Source organism: Dermacentor silvarum, chromosome 1, assembly GCF_013339745.2.
Source record: "Dermacentor silvarum isolate Dsil-2018 chromosome 1, BIME_Dsil_1.4, whole genome shotgun sequence".
Taxonomy (NCBI): Eukaryota; Metazoa; Arthropoda; class Arachnida; order Ixodida; family Ixodidae; genus Dermacentor; species Dermacentor silvarum.
The window spans coordinates 73,370,146-73,390,876 of NC_051154.1; the positions used below are offsets into that span (position 1 = coordinate 73,370,146).

The window sequence follows — 20,731 nt, forward strand, 5'->3', positions numbered from 1 at the left end:
CATGATTCAATATTCGATTCGAAATCTACTATTCGGTATTCACACACCCCTAGTTTTTAGCAATACTATATAAGTTGGTATTTCTCTTAATTGCCCCTGTAAAAAGGTAAGGATGCCTGATTAAAAACAATAATGGAACAAAGAAGGACAACCTTGCAGGAAGCAGAGCAAACGGCAGTGCTTGCGATTCTTTCGTCCTAAAATTAAATCATTTACGCATGCATAGCCGAATGCTTCATCGACAGATACAAAATAACCGGAGCATTGTATACAGTGCAATACCTTCACTTTCTGGGGCAGCATCAGACTGTGTGCTGGCCTGAGTTGGCTCAGGGGTGTCACTCTGCTCAGGGCTGGTTTGTGCAGGCACTGTTTCTTCAGCAGTAGATACTGGACCACTCTCAGCCACAAAGCACTCAATGCTGGAGTCAGACTTAGGATCACTTGCTACATCTCGCTTCTTCTCTATATGTTCTTTCTAATGAAAGCAAAGACAAACAACTGTAACCACGGCACAGTATACTAAAGCAAGATGATGAAAATACTGTTGAAAATGCTGTTAGCCTATATTAATTACATTCTTTTACAAGCAGAGGCACATAAATATACCTTGTACTGCATGCATGATAACTATTTTGGTTGAACATAGTACAGCATAGACTGCTTATAATGCAAGTCACCGGAATCGCGAATATCCGCGCTATAACCAAAACAATTATTTTATTTCAATAGCAATTACACGACATTCCAGGCGCATTTCTGCTGTCACTGTGACGTTTCGTATGAAGCCCAAGGGCGATAAAATCGTCGCCGCGCACCGTTTGCTGTATGTGCGAGTGAAAGCGTGCGAGGGTGAGCCGGTGATCGCAGCTCAATCTCACGCACGCAAAAGAGGAAAGCGGGAAGGAAGCGCGCCATCTTCCGTCGCGCGCATGGCTCTGGGGGGAGGGCAGGGATGAAAGGGGCGCGTTCTACTCTGGGTGGCCCGGGCCGCCGCGGCGCGTCTGCCGGAGCCGCCATCACACACGGGCACAGTCCTCCGTGCGCTGTGTTTACGCGACTTAGTTCGCATTGATGCAAGACGCAGCACGAAGGTCAATTCGCTCAATGCTGCAGTCGCGCTTCCTCACTATAGCGTTTTGACAGCGAGTTTCGCGGTCATCGAGTGAGATGTGTTCATCTATGCTTGTGTGCGCTGACACTATGCTTGTTCATGCGCAGAGAGCCGCGCACGCTCCCGCCATCGCGTCATTCTGCCCACTCCACGCAAAGAATGCTGGGATGTGTGGCCGGCGCGGCGGGCGAGAAATAGGAACGGAGCTATTCACACGCCAGCAACGTTGGAACATGCTCGACGGCACCAGACGCCTGTTGCGTTGTGTCGTTGGAGTATTGAACCTTTTCGCGGAGCAGTTATTTTGAGATAAACGAGATGACACTTTCGGCAGCGCGACGCACGTGGCCTCAGCGACAGCACACGAATACGAAACCATTACCGCTTCTACTTGCTTCTGTGCGATCAGCTGTCAAAATGCAACTGAGTTTTTGCTAACACACTGTGCTCCAATCATGCTGGATTGAAGACGTGTGCGGTAGTTGGCTAGAAAAATAGCGACTGGCATATTAAGGAATAGAATGAATCTGTGTGGCCAAGTTCGCAGACCACTGCTGCAACTGTCCGTCCGTGTTAGCGGCACTTCGAGATGTACGGCTTTCCTCGAGGATACAGAAATTTGCTCATCCGCCAGCTTTTTATCGCTAACCTTAAAAAAAGAAAAAAAAAGGCTTCAGTCCCAGAATGTCGGCAAGAGTCAGTACCACTCGTTAAACAATGACATAGGGAGTAGCGCCGCTTCCTGTCATAGTAAGCTTCACGCACAGTATCTACACACATCAACTCCAACTGGCACGGAAGCTTACGCCCACTCTATCGCCAGCGTGTCAAGAATAAGTGACTGGGCACACACTTGTATATGCACACTATATAAGCACAATAAATTACGGACGACAACGATAGTGCACGAATGGTCGAAGCTGCATGTTTCGTGACAGTCCACAAGAGTACGCGAGTTACTAGCGATAATACACCTTTGCTAGAAGGTATTACAATGTACGAAAAAGCTACGTTTCAAGCCTATGTGCAGCAAGAACAAATATACCGGAACTGAGCACACCCGCGAGCGATTAGGCAGAAAATAATCAGGTAGTGACCGCACCAAGGAACTTTATTGAGTCAGAAACGTGACAAGCTGCTGCTTCAAAATATTTGCCAAATAAAGAACGAACAGCCAAACACACTAATCCTGATTCAATTCATGAACGGAAAGTTTGGAACGCTTGGAATACATATTTAGCCCCACTTTTAGAACAAGCACCATATACGCTGCTCGCGCCGTTTGGACGTAGCCTAATCAGCTCCGAAAGCGCATTTCCATGTTCTCTCAAGCTGTGGACAAAGCTTCGTGTCGTCCACCCAGTCACCATCTATGATATCGCCCTAAACAGAGGTTGGCTAAGCTACGCCTGCGTCATGCACATCCATTGTAAACACTGAGGCAACCAAAGGCAGTTGAGGCAAGCAATGGACGCATCACCACGTGATGAAACATGGCAGTGCCCACGGGATCGCCATGGAAAGGGTCAATAGACGCTGGTTGTTCGCCACCGTGACGTCGGAGTATATCTGCAGCTTGAGGGGAGCGTTCGCCGTCTCGGTTGACTGCTGAACTTACAGGCAGCCGCACTGTAACCGGTATTTCGTCTCCTGCAACTGCACTATAAGCGATACGCGTATACATAGAGTGCTATGGGGAAATTAACAGGTGTGAAAACACCGTATTATATCCGGTCCCTGTATTATAAGCGGTTACGTTATAAGTGGTCTATACTGTATTGAAAATGCAAAGTTCAACATAGCGCACTTTGTGAAAAGTAGTGATTGTAACATTTACAGCCTAAAAGTGTTTCAGTAATAGCTGTCTCTAATTATTAAAAATAGGGGATTCGAGACACGGTAATACTTTTTGCAGGACAAAATTCACAACCAGGGCAGACAAAAGAAAACTCCCTGTTGGATCATTAGAAGCCTAATTAACTTTTTTAACAATGTTAGGCTGCCAATGCAAATTGGATGTTTGTAGCTAATGACGAGCTCATAACAAATTGGCTTTTAAAACAGATCAAAAGCCGTAAATATGAGTTCTGAGTCATTTTTAGTGCGAAACTGAAACCGAGCCTGTCAGGAGTGTGTGTACGAACTGCCGCACATGCATAATCTCTCTTCTTCTTGTTGTGATTTTTTCGTACATATTTTTCAATCGCACTGTGTGTGAGCCTGTGTAGTGGCGTGACAATTGGTTGCAGCGCCGTCGAGGAAGAAGAGCACCGCAGGTACATTTGCCCACAAAAAAGAACATGCTAGCGTGCCCCACCTGAGTAGCTGCATTAATCTGCCACTACCCTGGACGATCATGACTGGCTGGCTTCAATAAACCATGGCTGCATAGTCTCCATCTCCTTGGCCACCTCCACCATCTTTTTATTACATGTTGGATCACAGGTGTATCTCCTTACATGCACTTATTTATATAAAAAGAGAGTGGTAGGGCAAAGTGAGAGGCAAAGTTTATTGCTAATCCATGCCAGAGTTTGGACGAGCCGTAATCTGGCTGGTATGCCTGTACAACAACAAAAAGAGGGGAGGCGGCAAAAAAGAGGACTGCGTAACTACAGTCAACACTATTTCTATTGAGCATTTCACGCTTCTGCCTAACATACATGCAGCACAATTTACAGTCAACAGTCCTTCCTAGCCATAGTCTACAGTAGCCCTTTCTTAATATTTTGAACCCTTCTCTCTCAAATCCCCGCCTGCAGTGTAACATGGAGTTGGAAGTTCACTGCCGAATAAAGAGACTTTTCGTAATCTTTTTCTCTAGCATTGTAGACCAGTGTCAGGCATATAGTGAGAGGTCTTCGAAAGCTCAACATTAACAACACAAATACTTGTTTGCCAAGTCGCATTGACACGTGCGTAGCCATTAGCAACAGCATTTGCCAATGCTGCCAGTTCTTGTGGAAAAAAGTAATCGAATGTGCTTCTGAAAGAAAAAGCACCCCAGAAAGCATTTGCAGGTGCTAAAAGCAATAACGAGCATATAAAGGCATGAAGGATAGAAATAGGCATTATAAAGTCACTGATAAATCACTTCTTAAACCATAATTCATGTTCATACACCAAAAGGATGGGGCCTTGACACGTGGGAACAAATAGGCATTTGCCTATGGCCCGGTCTCTGTACATCATGCAAAAAAAAAAATCAAATCATATTTTTCTTTTGTTTGCCAAAAGATAGGACGGTAGGTTAAAGGAACCAAGAATATAATGCCAAGATCTTAGAAAACACTAACCAAACTAAAATGTCTAGGGCTGATGAGTCAAGGGAGTTGCAAAAGTCTTGTCAACAGTATAGGACATTCATGGAGATTGGGACATGTAAAGGAGCAAGAATGTTCAACAAAGTGTTGGGATGTACAAGTTGATGGCATTAAGGTGTGGTGGAGAGTACAACTTCATGTACAATTGTGTGGAGAAAATGCACATGCTGAATTTTCTTCTGTAGGAAAAAGTACCATTGTCAATAATATGAACAATGCTTGCATTCAACTGCCTAATTGCTGCATTCAGCTCACTTATCAAGGAGGAACGCTCAATCATTGTATTTACCCGATTCTTACAACTGCCTTTTTTTCACAAGAAAAGGGTTCAAAAATGCCTTTGTGTTACAAGTGGATATAAAATTGAAGCTGTGTTTGTGGAGTTGGTGACAGCCTGCAGTCACAGTCGATGTTAGCTCATCGCAAGATGATGACAAAACACACTTCTGCCACAGCGGTTTCCGAGTAGGCTGAAATAAACAACATGGCACTTTCATCACAAAAGCTTATTCAAAAGAAGTTATTTAAATGCTAAGGTTGCAGCAACAGAGCTATGTCATATGTTCTTGAGTTTTTGAGTGTGTCCACAAATATGGTAAACAAAAGACATTCCTCTGACAGTCCTTGTGACATTCTTCTGCAGAATTTCTGCAAGGCAAAATTCATGCATACTTGTAAAAAAGCTGACTATCAAGGAATGTACACCTTGGATGCCGGTAAAAATGAATCTACTGCAGAAGTTCAATTTCCTAGCCATTAATTTGCTGATGGCCTAGTTTAAGCATAAAAACATGCACTGTCACTGAATACAATATGCAGCCCAGTGTGCACTGTCAACTTGACTGCAGCAATCTTCAGATCGCACTGAAAACTACACTCATTCTTAACAGCAACAGTACACAAACCTGTAAGTGTGTTCGAAGAGCTGTGGCACTCAGATGCAAACCACAGCACACAGAGCAGACATACACAAGGCGGTGTTTCCTATAATGATTTTCCAAGTAGGTTCTCCGTGAAGCCTGGTATCCACATAGTCCACACTGGTACGCAGTGGGCGGCTCAGGGACATTATGCACAAACAAATGTCGATCACGATCCACCTGGGCAAGAGCATGGCAATTGTTAAACACAGTCTACTCTTACAAGATTCTACTGGAATGCTCACATAGGCAGAACGCTTTCTTTGGCAAAACAGCAGACATGAACAGCAAGAATTTTGCTGAGCTGTGAAGCAAGTGACATGCTAGGGCACTAAACCACTTACCTTCTTTTTAAACTTGCGATTACAAACATGGCACACATGCAGTACAGCCATGTTCTGAAGCTGTTTGCTTTGAAATGTGGCCAGATATCGCTTTCCCGCTGGACTTGTATGGTACTTGCGCACATGGTTGACAAGGGACTTGATCGTATTGTAATCATTGCTGCACAACTCGCATCGCTGCCTAACGCTGCTGTGCGTTGCCTGAAATGATCATATTAATAAGGTGTCAAGGAGATCGATGACAAGATTTATAATTGCTATAATATGAAGGTATAAACCTGAAATTAGCACATTAATTAATTAAAAACAGTGACATTCTTGGAACACTTTTTTGTTCTTAACTTCTCAATTGAAATGTTAAACATCTGAAGTGAAACATAACATGCATCATGTTATGTTACATGTACTACATACCTCGAACGCTACATGTAGTATTACATGATATGTAAAGTAAAAAGTTGCAGTTTTGCCCCAAAGGTGAAGCAGTGATAGTGATAGAAAAGTATTATACAACTACACAAAGTAAGGTTCATAGTTTTATCCGCCGTATAAATTGCAGTAAATATTTGCTTACTAATTAAATACTAATTTAATTAATAAGCATGGTGTCATGTGCCAAACCTCCCTTGATGACCATGAACACTCGGTGTCACAACACATCGCCAGCAGCAGGTGCGAATGCTTCGTGCCCACCTCTCATTTTGCCACATCTTGAAAACTTGAGATTACAAAAGTTCGAAAACGAGGCACGCGAGAACACAGCACACGTGAAGCCACCAGCCATCTTCGCTCACCCTTAGCTTTTGCACCCGCCAAAAGTTACCTCCAAGATACAGTGCATGGGCCACGCTTGCACACAGCCGCGTGGAAAGCCATGCACAGCCATGGCCGGGCTAGAGGGGGAGACCCCCCTCGCACGAGCTTGATCATGCTAACTCCAACACTGGGCGCACGGAAAGACTGCACTCATCAAGTCACCATCCTTGTCAGTTCACTCTCGCATGCTTTCTCTCGCATCCACAGCATATGGCGCACGAGGCACAATCTTATCACACTTTTACATTATACGGAACATCACAGTGATGATGAAGCCAAGAAATTCACCTGTAGTGTCCCTATAATTGCTATCGCAGTAAAATCTTTAGCCATATAGCATTACTGTTAAGGTAAATTTGCAATGAATCTTTGTGGGTGTTTTTGAAATGCAGCAGAGAATGAAAGGTTTACTGTTCTCCCACTATAATGTGATCCCAGGGTTCTCCAGAGAAATTTTTTAGGGGTGGACGTCTTGCGACCAGGGGGGGCTTACACATGCAACAAAGCCCCCCTTTTCTCTCTCTTTTTTGACACCACCATTTCGTTATTTTGAATTGTAAGCTAAACAATTTCGCACTTTGGATGCATTAACGAAACCAACGCAAGCCAGTGACATGTCCGACCGCAATCGCCAAACTTCAGCAGGACAAAAAAAATGTACAGTGCAGTGCTGTCAAAATGCCGCGAAATACGCGCTGGCAATTAAATTCTGCATCAGCCAATAGGAGCGCTTCCTGTGTCTACGTGGCAGCAGAAATGAATCGCGATGCTAGTTTTCTTTCGTGTTTTGTTCACTTCTTGTGCTGTTAATTCCACACAACAAAATAAGGCACTGTGGATAGCTGAAGCTTTTCCCCTCTTGATGATGGTTCCAAAATGGTGGATTTGCATGAACAGAAAGTCGTGCTAGTTGCGTGCTCCTCGGAGCAATCGCACTTCCCGACACCCGATTTTCTATTCAATGTTTGTTGACGGGGCACCAGAAAAATGACATTTTCAACTTGCACATCACTTTTCTTTCTAAGACTTCTCCATGTGATACGGAAACACACGAGGATTGCGAGAAGAAAAAGAAAAAATTTCGACCAGTCAACTGGAGCAGTGGGCAATAAACCGCAACGGTGGACGGTAAAATGGAGCGGTGGAACTTCCGCCCACCGTGGGAACCCAGCATGATCCCCTATTACACTACTCAGTGGATAACATAGTCTGTAAAATAAGCAGACCAACACATTCATGCCTACTTCAATCCAGAAAATCCAGATCAAAGCCAAACAGATTCCTACAATGGCATCTTTCGGTAATGCAGTAAGTGAGATTTGCAGTAGAAGTGGTACCAGAAAGAAATAAGCTTTAGTTCTTGGGCCAAGATCTGTGGTGGACTTTCATAATCTACAAACACCGATTGCCCAGGATAATTAAGTCAGTTGCAGACTTATTCCAAGTCATTTGTCGACTACCAAGTACCAGCCATTTCACTAAGTAACAGTACTCGATGCGACATCATCTTGCAGCAAAGCTTGAAAAGCTGGCACCAGTAATAAAATCTTGGAAACTACAGCAACACCTGTTGTTACTTTCTACTCTAGGATATCCCAGCCTTCTGGGGATGTTTTGTATTTGAAACTGTAAAGGCTATGTAATTTACAGCAGAGTTGAAAAAAAATATATATGTGTCTTAGAGGAAGCACGACGGCTACTAAGGCTTATTCTGGGCTATCAACCATTATTTTTTTCCAAAACACAGAAGAGTAACATCCACTACCAACATACACACAGGAGGAGGTCCAAACGTGATAAATCGTAGGCAGAACCTCATTGTAAAGTGTGTGTACTATGTTTCAACAATGTTTCAGGATTTCCTCTATATACAATGCAAACGAATAAGCAAAAACTTACTTCGTGTTCAGCCATGTGACTTCTGTTGCAGCTCCGAAAATCACACTGGGTACATTTGAAGTAATTTCCAGTGTGTTTACGCATGTGTGTGTACAAATTCCCTTTGGCATTGGTGTTGAAATCACACTGATGACAGGTGAATGGCTTGAGCTCTGTGTGGATCAGGCAGTGTAGCCTCATATGTGACTGTGTTTTGAATACCTAAAAAGGAAAAGGGGGGGGGGGGGGGAATTGTGAATTGCTGAAATAAGCATTTGGATATAGGAAATTGAAGCAAAATACAAAGCACAATTTTTATTATGCTGTAACTATGAATGAGTACAACAAAGTCAGCAATTAAGCAGCCCACATATGGTATCTGCTCGATTCTAAAGGGCAATCTTTTTTCAAAAAGTTTACTAAAATATGACATGCACATTAGATTCAAGTACGAAAATAAATCTCCAATAGTGACAAAAGCTGTCACCATTGGCATTAAAAAAGTTCTGTAATCCAATCCATACACCCTTGCAGCTGTATGAGCTGCATAGGTTTGTGCCTGCTTCTTAAGTTCATTAGGCTGTAAGTATATTCTAGACACTATGGTTAGGCTGCCATCGTCTCCAAGGTGTTAAGAAATGCGGTACTCTCTGTAATGTCGTAGATGTCACTGAAGATTAAAGGATCTCGGTGGTTAATAGCGATAAGGAGGCCTCCAACAGTGACGATGAGTAACGATGCAATAAATTTTCTTAGCGAGAAATAGCCACATTTCTCTCTCTTGCTATGAAAAACTCGTAAGTGAACAATCAAGGGCATTGCTCTTTTCATTTCTGGCTGCAAAGATTGGGTGCATGTTAGAATCGAGTAAATACGGTAACCGCAAAACAGGAGTGTGACATAAGCAATTCAAGTAACTTAAGTGCAGTGCCCAAAATACAATGATACCTTACTATACAGTACAACTATCTGTTGCTGAACTCTCCATACTTGTAGCAACACTATCACCAAAATTACTGGTTCTCAAATGGCAGTCTGAGGACCTTCCGACATTTGCGAAAAAGTTTCTAGCTTTATGGCTAGATGTCAAGGTCAGACAAAGCTGCAAGCAGTCATTCAACCCAAATATGTGAATCAGCTGTTTTTCAGTGCCTCCACCTGCTGGAAAAGCCAGTTTTTCACTGCATTGCAATGGCCATAGTCACCTAGCAAAAGAAGGTGACACAGGGCACTCGGGACAGTAGGTCTACATCACATCTGATCCATGCATCTTCTACCATTTCCTTACTGCAATAGCCTGCGAGCCCCTGAACACATTCAATGCTGCACACTGATCGAAATTATACTTGAACTCCACCACCACTCAAAGGTGTGAGACACAATGGTACATCCTAGAAGATTGTTTTTTTGTTTTGTTTTTTTCACACGTAAGAATTCAAATAATATTGTGTGCAGTTCAACACTACTCCCATTTCACAATTTTTCCTGTTTCCCAGCTCTTGCGTTTCCCGGCTCTTACGCATTTTTTTACGGTCCCGTGAAAAACGTATCAGCGGGGTTCTGCTGTATAATGCAGTCACATTTATAAGGCAAGGGTGCATAAGGCGATATAGAGTAGCCAATGGATTATTCAGACTCAGCAGAGATCGCCCAAAATACTGAATAATCGGAAGCCCCCGAAATAATTAGAATAATTGGTGCAAGTTACACGCAAATTTCGCCTTGAGGTGCAACTTCACAGCAGCGAAAATTTCACTTTAAGGTTTGACTTTACGGCAGCGTTTGCTACACTGCCGTGAAGCCACACTTTAATGTGAAATTCACGCTGCTGTGAAGTCACACCTCAAGGTGGAATTGACATATAACCCCACCCTGCCTTTACTGTTAAATTTTTCAAATTCAAGGTGTTGGTTATGCGCGAAAAAATATGGCACTGCCTAATGGCTTATGTTGTTAGAATCTGTGCTGCTGTCTAAAATCTGGATCGCCGGAAATGTGGCGCTGCTGCTGCCATATTGAAATAGTACCCGAATCAATCAGCCTTGCATCTAAGGTAGCAAGGGAGGGGGGGGGGGGTGACTTCGCAGCTAAGGATTCCGGGAAATATAACCTCGATTTATATTCAAATAAATACAGTACGCACTTCTGCTAAAGTGGAAGACGTGAGGCGATCTGTGCCCCATAAAACTTTTAACTAATTACTTGCAATCTACGAATTGTAGCCAGTTAATTTCCAAAACGTATCCAGTTGGAATGAATTTTGAGGATGATGCCAGTTTCGAGATATATACATTGGCGTTGCAGATACTTTTGTACATGAATGTATAAAATGACATCATCTTTAAAAAGTAAGTGGAACAACAATGAACATTTACTGCAAGTTTGACACTGCATATTTCTAAATTGGTATCATCCAGAGAATTCATTCCAAGTAGATATGCCTAGCGAACTCATCAGTTACAATTCGTAAATTGCAATATGTCCCGTAAAGTAATTAGTAAAAAACTTAATTAATTATTTTTGAAATTATTATATTAAGCATTCTGATTCCTCATGAAAGTATGTCCACCTTTTCGAGTAATCCAGTTCAAGGATTAAAATTGTGCTATCTGCCACAGGCGATTTGTAAAAATTGTGTATATAGTCTAAAAAAAAAGAAAAAACACCCTATATACTCCTACCTTCAGAGGTGCTGCAGACAGTCCTGAACCATACATTTTTGTTCTAAATTGATAACTAAATCTTCTATAGCTTTCCTACCATTTGTTAATTAACACATAAAGGTATGATCAATGCAAAATCTGTAGTTCAAGTAGTTTGTTTTATTTCTTGTTTTTCTTCACAAATTCTTCATAATGGATACGATGTGAAAAAGCAAATGCTGCAGCCTATTCTGAAGTAAGCATTGTGGTCCAGTACAAAGCAAACAAGGCATCCCAGCAGCAATCATAACACAATCACAGCTATATGACAGTGTTGTGTTGCCATAAAAGCCACAGTAATTGTGTGCTCCTCTGGCACTTTCACAGTGATAAAAGTACTTGTCAGCAAGTTTCACTGAAGCTCTGATCTAACCTCAAGAAAACATGAGAGTTTATGAAGAACTTGGGCTGACAGATTTCTAACAGTTTTCAATATCTAGTTAATTGCGAAATTGCATAATCAAACTTTTCTGAGCCTAACTACAGCCAAACCTTGTTATGTATAATGAAACGGGATATAGTGAAATAATGGATATAACAAAGTAAGTGCAATTCCCCTTGAAATCCCCATAGAGATTCATAGAGCAGTACATGCAATAATGTATATAACGAAGTAATGTATTTAACGAAGTCATGTATATAACAAAGTAATTCTGGCTCCCCCTTCAACTTAGTTATAATGAGGTTTTACTGTAATACAATGAAACCAATTGAGAGCTACACTGTAGAAACACTCGGCAGTGTGACAAGCTCAGGTTGACATATTAGCACAAACATTCTGAAGCCCCAGCTGCTCTTTGCCATGTGCCTTCCAGACAAGAAGTTTGCTCAATTCTTAATTCATAAAATTTCCAGCATGCAATCTGGTGCCCACTGAAAGCTGCACTGTTGCTTTATGGTGACATTGTCAAAACAACAGCACAGATAAGAAGACAGTGCAGCTTTGTCATTACCTTCTCACGTGTAGATTCACAGCAGGGCACACACACTGCTATGTCAACAAGTCAAAGTGCTCAAGGCGTAGTACAGAAAACTCAAGATCAAAGCTGACACATTATTACTGACTTTCAGTACTATCATGAATCAATTTATCCGCAAAAGTTACTTCAGTGATCTCTATAACTTTATTTCATACCTAATTAATAAAATCAGGCCCCTCGGTTCACTTTCTTCTCGTTCATTACATAACGAGGGTCTCGAATACGGCAACACTGATGCCTTCAGGTAGCATGTGTGGGAGCGTCTCCCCCCCCCCCCCCCCCCGGCCTTTCGTGCGACAATCGCGTTTGCTTTCCGCCGTGCGTTGGCGTAAGACCCGTTGCCTTGCAAAAAGATCACGCACTCGCGACGCCTGCGACAGAAAGGATGTTCCACATCCGCCGCCAAGGTTTGTGAGTGGCTAACACTCCCAGGGTTAGTTATGGTAGTAAAACATAAATACTACTACCTCAGAAAGTAGATGGAAAAACGGCGCCGCGATAGCTCAACTGGTAAGAGCATCGCACGCGTAATGCGAAGACATGGGATCGTTCCCCATCTGCGACAAGTTGTTTTTTCATCCACTTTCATTTCCATTAATGTATCATTTCTTTAATTCAATTAGTAAGTACAAGTCATTTCCCCTATATTCTCCTTGGCGTCTATGTTTGTTGGCTTCTTATGATATTTATTTCATACCTGTGGCACATAACTATAAATGTATTCAAACCTTGGTATAACGAAGTCCTACTTGCAGTGAAAAACTTTGTGCAATTGTAAACTTGATAAATTCAACGTTTCAATGTTTCAGGAGTAAAAATTACTTCACAGGTTCCCGGAACAACCTTGGTGGATAGCACCTTGTCATTAAGCATTTATGAACACAATCCAACAAAAAACTCCCCGATAATTACAAGATCAAAAGCTTTCTGTTTACTGTTAGCTGCCACCATCACATGATGCCATGTATCATCATCACTGCCCATTTGTTTGCTTTTTCACATGTGTAGCGAGTCTTGAGGCCAAGATCACCATAACATCGTTTGTGGTATTTGTTTGCAATAACCACACCATGTGACAACACCAAGAAAATCATTCCCTTCATCATCACGAAAGCACTTATATAAGTACACTCCTGGTTGGCATTTTCTAGTTCTGACTGGCTCCTGGTGTGTTTAGGCACAGATGTCAAAACTACATGCACGAGTGGGATGTGCCCAGATTTTCATACCAGCATGACAGATTGAGAAGTGGCACATTTTGTCCTCCGCTCGACAGATGGTGTTCTTTGCAGTTCATCGGCAACACTTGCATGTGTAAGGATGCATACAAATGATGATTGCAATATCAGGCAGTGTTTTTCTTGTTTTGCTTGTGACAAAGGCTCCAGGTACATACATGAAATTATATCAAAACTGCACAACAAAATTACATAGCTAAATCACAAGGAAAAAATGGTGTTCAATGGAACTAAAAGGAATGAGAAAGATTCATCATGTCGTGGATTCCGTAACATTGAAGTTAATTACACTGAGGTTCGACTGTATGTGCTGCCAAGTGTGAGCAATTCCTATTCACAAGTGTGCTCAGGCTTTCAGTCTTTTTTTTTTCAGCAAAAGTTACCATATTCAGCCAATATTTTCTTGGCCCTCCTTTCTACAAGCATCTGGTTTCATGCAAAAAATTTGAACAGACACCAATATGCTCTCCATTATTTTGCATCCACCATCAGCTTCCTGGGATAACTTTTACCAAGGTATCCTGCCTATTATATCAGGACAATAATCTATTACTCTGAGCCTGGGCTGCTATGGCACCAAAAGGAAAATGAGAGTTTCAGACACTGTTAATCAAGAGCTGAAGTGGAGTCCACAAAGGAACAGGCAGCAGTGTGACTGAAACAGGATAGGGAAGAACGGTACATGCCACCTTTTTGCAAACGTTGCAGGAGAACACGTGAAGGTCGCAGACTTCCTTGGGAGCTGGACGGGTACCTGGTGGGCATGTGATCTCTTGAGCCACCTGGTGCTGTGTATACAAGTGGTCGACGCAGCTAAGGTCAACCTGGTTTAAGTGCTCTTCAAAGGCCACCCTCTCTTCATCCCTTGAGAAAACTGGCACATGTCGGGGGTCCTCACGCCAGTGCAGCTTTCGAGGAGGCACCTCCTCCACTTCTTCTGCACAAAAACCCAGTTGCATCACAGGCTCAGTGGTGAAAGCCACTCACAAGCAGCAGAGATCTAAAGCAGCTATTTAAAATAAATTAAAAAGCTACAGTAAAGGACATTCAAAACATCACAAGCAAATTTTTTACCATGAAACACGATGCCACAGAAATGGTGACAATATGCCAACTTCTCCAGAAAGCAAAGAGCAATTTTGCCTTGAAGGTTATACACTGCACAGAAGTTTTCCTGTAGAACTTTTAATACCCTCCATTAGTTACTTAATGTTTTAATGACTGCAGCCATGGTAGCACAGAAATTGGCAATTTATAAAGTATTGTATAAATCATTTGACAGTAAGGCCTTTGATTCAACGTTTTTTATTTTATTTCTTTAAGCTTCTTGTCAAAGTTTGCCAATGGCACAGCAAAAAACAGCCCAAGAATTCACTAAATACCTTTGAAAGACATCCAATAGCAACACATTAGCACAGCAAGCACACAGAGTATTTGCAACATCAGTCACACATGGCTACAGCATCACTACAAGGGTTGTCAAAAAGGGCTTCTTGAAACCTTCAGTGGCTACTGCATGTTCAGCATGCTGCTTATAGGAGATGTGTTGAATAGCATGGTGCTGATTGTCAGGTCCATTGCTGGCCCTCTATACTATCAACAATGAGGCACTAGCGGCAACAGCAGTTACATCATTGTTCAGACATTTGGACTACCCTACACACTGTCTGCACAGGATACACTTGTCAAATACAGCACCAGAGGAGGCCCTGTTCTATCACACATTACATGGATTTACCTTAACAAGTATGCTGCTATGAAAACATTAGTTACAGAACAGGGAGCACAAGTGCATTCCTTTCACACTATATGACAATAATAAATACAACAATAATTTTGCATTTGCAACATGTGCCCTAAAGCTAGTAGTTAAAAAGCTAATTAGCACATTGTACATAATTATTAAAAACATCGTTTAAACTTTTCCTGCTGCTAATGTCGGCCTAGCCATGTAGCCTATCAGCAAAAATGGCAGGGGCATAGAGATGAGTTTTTTTTTAAGTGTTCCACATGAGAAAAAAACACACAGGATGTCTCAACTATCATGCACTGCGCTTTCCAAAAAGATGGATCAGTATTACGCACACAGAAACAAGTTAACAGTCAAGTTGAGCATCCACCAGTAATTTATGCTTTGTTAATAATCAATCACATATGATTATTAACTCATAAATTATAGTCCTAATTCTTCTTCTTTCTGGGATTTTAGGTGCCAAAACCAGTTCTGATTATGAGGCACGCCGTAGTGGAGGGCTCCGGATTAATTGTGACCACCTGGGGTTCTTTAACGTGCACTACAACGCAAGCACACGGGCGTTTTTGCATTTCGCCTTCATCGAAATGCGGCCGCCAGGGCCGGGATTCGATCCCGCGACCTCGTGCTCAGCAGCGGCAACGCCTTAGCTGACTGAGCCACCTCGGCGGGTAAATTATAGTCTTAATTGTCAAGGTGTCAATTAAAGGGTTGTAGACCATTATAAGAAACATCGAACTGGGGATATCTTCAGCAAGGTGCTAATTGCATGCTTACTTTTTCTCCTTCCCGCTGAAAAAGAAATGCAAAATGCAAAAAATACAGTGTGACTATGCATCCATCCCTAAAAGAAAGCAGGGTCTTCATCAAACAGGCTCACTGAAAGGTGTTCACAAAAACTGCAAAAGGGCATTGTGAAGCACTGTCTTTGGTATGACAGATAAAGCAGTAATTAATCTAACGATTTCTTCTTCGAGTGAGTCTGTTTGAGGGTGCTGCTTTCTGACGTGGGAGGGTGCACAGCCACATGGTATTTTCATATTCTGCAGGCTTTTTTTTTTCCACCGAAAAAGAATAACCATGCAATTAGCACCTTGCTGGCAAAATCCCAGTTCAATGTTTCTTATAATTGTCTACAACATCTTAATTGACACCTTGGTAATTATATCTGTAATTCACAAGTGGAATAATTTATCATAATTAAGTCATTGATTGTCACAAACAAAAACACACCGCATAGATGCTCAACTTGACTGTAAACAATATGTACTTCCACCTTCATCTAGAGGGTTTCTTTAGATGAGACAAATTTTTTATTCAAAGACTATGACTGTGATACACCTGTGGTCTTCGCATATGAGCTCTATGGCAAGGCATAAATACTTTGTCGCTGATTAAGTTATCTGAAAAGATTAATTAACAAATATTTGTTATTTAACTATTCTAATTTTAACTTTGGGGCAGTTGTTTATTGGTAAACTTGTAGGGCATCACAATTTATGGCATACCCATTTTTTTAGAATTCCATAAAATTGCACGTTATTTGAGATATCCATCATCGAAATTTCAGGCCAAATCCAGGCATTATGGAGACTGTCTGCATCCTGCTGCGTGTCAGACGGCAACGCCTTGTAAAGAAGTGTGGGGCAAAGTTTGATAGCATGCCACCGCAAATCCCGACCCGACACTCAGCAGCACATGCTTGTCAGGCAAAGTGTGCCGTATCAGTAGCTGCCGCGACTGACCAAAATGTTCTGTTTCAAACTTCGTCATGGTTGGTGTCACAGGGCGTTTCGGTCTGACATGATAGCGGGGCTGCCTTTCCGGCACTCCTGCAGTGCTCGGTTTTAATATTGCCAGTATTTACCGTTGAAATTGAATTATAAATACAGTTAAACCTGGATATAACGAAATTGACAAATTCCCGAAAAACTTCGTTATAAAGAGGATTTCATTATATGCAGGTTCGGCACGACAATTCGAAAAAGAAACTGATCACTTTGCCGACAATCCCGTACCTGCGTTTAAAACCTTCGAGCCACCCGTTACTCCCTTTTAAATCATTGCAGCCCAGGATGAACGCATTATCCCTTGCTTTTTGCTGCAAAACAGCGCCGCTGATGGGTACGTTTCGTGCCTGCATGTTAATAAACCATGTGAACACAGCTTTGTCGACGTCGGCGTATGTTGATGACTTCAACTTCATGCCGTCCATGCCGTGCTCCGCAGCGCTGCGAATCGCATCTTTCGCGTTTAAGATTGTGGACAAATCACTAGCTGCTATGCCAAATTTGGCAGCTACATCGTTCTTTTCTTGGCCTCCAGAAACGGCGTCCAAGATGGCCATTTTGTCCTCCAAGAGTCAATATCTTTTGTTTCTTCGTCGAAGCACTCATCCTTGGAATGTCACACCAGGTACTGGATGCATGGACGTGTGTCGTTTCGCACAAGCGCGAGGCGTCGGAAACAAAGAGCGAGTGACACGATGGCGTCGTAGCGCCGTATAGTGTCACCTAGTGTCAGGTTAGTGAAGTGAAGCGCAGAGACTCGCGCAGTAACCAAAGAGTGGCTGCCAGCACGTTGAAAAAAGAACTTTTTTTTTCGGCAACATCAACTGGAAAAGGAGAGTGCCAGCTTGGCGGGCTAGGCCAGCTGCAGCAAGCGGCGGGATCAGGTTTGAATGAAGGGAGGGGGAAAGGTCACGCCCGTGGCGGCAAGATCGCCGGGTCAAGGGATGCAGGCCCGCGTCGCAGTCGCCGCAACGCTGGCGCTTCGCATTCCGTCGCGGCGGAGAAGGTGCTTCCGGTTGCTGCTCGTGCAAAAATGACAAAATTTGGGGCGAAATCTTTAGGTTGTCGGCGGGGAAAATTCGTTATTTGGAGGGGGTCTCCCGCTGCCACTTCGTTACGTAGAGGTCTCAAATACATGTGCTTCTATGGAGTATCAGCGGGGAATAGAAAAACTTCGTTATATCTAGGAATTCGTTATATGGAGGTTCGTTATAAGCAGGTTTAACTGTACAGTGAAACCTGGATATAACAAAATTGACAAATTCTCGAAAAACTTCGTTATAAAAAGGATTTCGTTATATGCAGGTTCGGCACGAAAATTCGAAAAAGAAACGCTTACCGTATTTACTCGATTCTAACGCGCCCTCGATTGTAACACGCACCCGTTTTCTGTTTTCGTCGACGCACTCATCCTTGGAATGTCTCACCAGGTAGTGGATGCGTGGACGCGTGTCGTTTCGCACAAGCGCGAGGCATCGGAAACAAAGAGCGAGCGTCACGATGGCGTCGTAGCGTCGTATAGTGTTACAGTAGAACCCCGCTGTTACGTCGTTTTCGGTCGGTCCCGGCACAGCTCCCATAGAACCCAATGCATTGGTAACCCCGCTGTTGCGTCGCAACTGTGGGACCGTTTCTGCATCGTACGTTGCGAACTGCCACCCCGAGCAGCCATTTTTACTTTTCATGTCGCTTGGTTTGGTGGCTTGACGATGGCATTGGCCGCCCAAAGTGCCGGAGGCGACAACTATGACGTATTTTCGGTTTCCGCCAGCAAAAGTATGGCCCTTGAGATCCGTACTTGCTATCTAAATATGGTGTCTATGACGCGTTGTGGCCCTAAAATTGGTTTTGGCTCATAGATGTTCTGTATAAAGTCCAAGGGCGATAACGCAGTCGCTGCGCGCCGTATGCTGTATGTGCGAGTGAAAACGTGCGAGGGGAGCCGACGACCGTGTCTAAATCTCGCGCGCGCAAGAAAGAAAAGCAGGGAGGAAGCGCGCCTTCTTCCGTTGCGCTCGAGGCACCGGCGAGGGAGCGAGGAGGGAGGGATAGCAGGCGGCGTTGTACTGTACTCTGGCATCAACTGTGTACTGTGCGGCGGCGCGCGGTCGCGCGGGCCGTATCTTGAAAGCGATCTGCGTAGGGACAGAGTCTAGGCAGTGCAGGTACGTCGGCGGCTGGTAGTTTTGTGCGTGCTGTGTGTTCTCGGCGCTCAGTTTGCGTTGAAGCAATAGACAACAGCATGAAGGTCACTTCGCTCGCTTCTGTGGCGGCGCTTCCTCCCGCCAGCATTTGACAGCGCGTGTCCGCGCTCATCGAGTGTGATGTGTTCATGTTTGCCTGTGGGCGCTGACACCATGCTTGTTAATATAGTTAATGAATGTTTACAAGTTTATGGGGACAATAAAACTACTATCCTTACGCTGTCTACTAATTTGCTGTTGCAATCGATGCTTCGACTTTCGGGCGAAATTGCGACTTTTGCCGTTACGTTTTTTTGTTTTTTTTATGGTCCCGTGAAAAACGTATCAGCGGGGTTGTACTGTACAAAACTCATACATAATCACATGCAAAAGTTGTAAAAATGCTAACGCCCAAGGAGATGACTAATTTCTTTATCCGTCAGCGCAACTGATGGGACACTGACACACGAGGCAGATTGTGCGTGTACATCTGGCCAGCCTTAAAAATTCCCCTCACCAGTCTGTCATTAGACTTGTTTAAAATCGTTGCATCTTTGAATAGTGCAGTGCAACTGCAATCTTGATGTGTGCAGGTAGGTCCAAGTTCTTTAACTTGAAGGGGCCTTCAGGTGTCAACATGTTGAGGTGGCGTTGCAAAGAACCGACATTTTTGAGGCTGGCCAGATATACGCACAATCTGCCTCGTGTGTCAGTGTCCCGTCAGTTGCACTGACGGATAAAGAAATTAGTTATCTCCTTGGGCGTTAAATTTTTACAACTTTTGCATGTCATTATGTTTGAGTTTTGTATCTGCCTCCTGACTGCGCATGTGAAGCCCTCCACTTCCTGGAAACTTTTCATTAAATTTCAGTTGTAAGTGAGCGTCTGTCCTGTCCACTTCGTCTCTTCCTGCACGTAATTCTGCTCAACGACACTACATGTTAAGATAGTATTTGCTTTTAGTGGTTGCCATTGCCTTCTTTTGCTGTGCTTTCATCGCAAGCACGGTCAACTTTGGGAGTGTTGTGGAACAAATGTAATAAACTTGACTGCTGTTTAGCATGAATGTCAAAAATTATATTGTCTGTTCTGCGGCATGAGCAACCAGAGGACAGCCTCCAAACACATATACAATAGAATCTGGTTAATTCGAACTCCAAAGGGACCGGAAATGTATTCGAATAAAACAGAGTTCAAACTAAGGAGAGCCCCTTTAAATACAGTAAAAGCTCGATGATACGAATCTCACGGAGTCACGAAAAATATTAGTATTAGCCGAAATTCGTATCATCGAAACACAATTAAAACTACTGTCGACTCTCGATAATTCGAACTCGAAGGGGCCCGAAAATTTGTTCGAATTAAAAGGACGTATTTTTGAAGTATTCGTGCACCATAGCACGATGCACGAACGATGCGAGTCGTGAAATATCGCGGCGCGCAAGCGCATAGCAAGCTCGGGCCACGAAACTGCCCACGCCGGCTAACGGTCGCTTCCCGATAACGACAGAAAACGAAGCTTCAGGGAGCGAGCGGGCGGCGCCGGCACACGGGTGCGCGCGGAGACCGTCGAAGGTGAGGGAGGAGGGCGGCAGGGAAGCGGATTTGGCCGCGTCAACTCCGCCGCTTCGGTGGCTCCCCTCGCCCTCCCTCTCAACTCCCTCGTAGCTCTCTCACCTTCGACTCCGCG

General features: G+C 43.4%; 1 protein-coding gene across 5 annotated transcripts in view; it reads right to left on the minus strand.

The window, feature by feature from the left end:
• LOC119465875 (zinc finger protein ZFAT) overlaps positions 1–20,731 on the minus strand; it is a 75,590-nt gene that overhangs the window by 33,483 nt on the left and 21,376 nt on the right. For 4 of the 5 annotated variants that reach the window (XM_037726355.2, XM_037726362.2, XM_049669586.1 and 1 more), the window contains exons 8-12: positions 14,005–14,252; positions 8,417–8,617; positions 5,702–5,902; positions 5,343–5,537; positions 283–478 (exon numbers count right to left, since the gene is read on the minus strand). In XM_037726355.2, coding sequence (XP_037582283.1) covers positions 283–478; positions 5,343–5,537; positions 5,702–5,902; positions 8,417–8,617; positions 14,005–14,252 — 1,041 coding nt within the window. The remainder of the gene's footprint in view (positions 1–282; positions 479–5,342; positions 5,538–5,701; positions 5,903–8,416; positions 8,618–14,004; positions 14,253–20,731) is intronic. The other variant, XM_049669588.1, reaches the window with a different exon arrangement.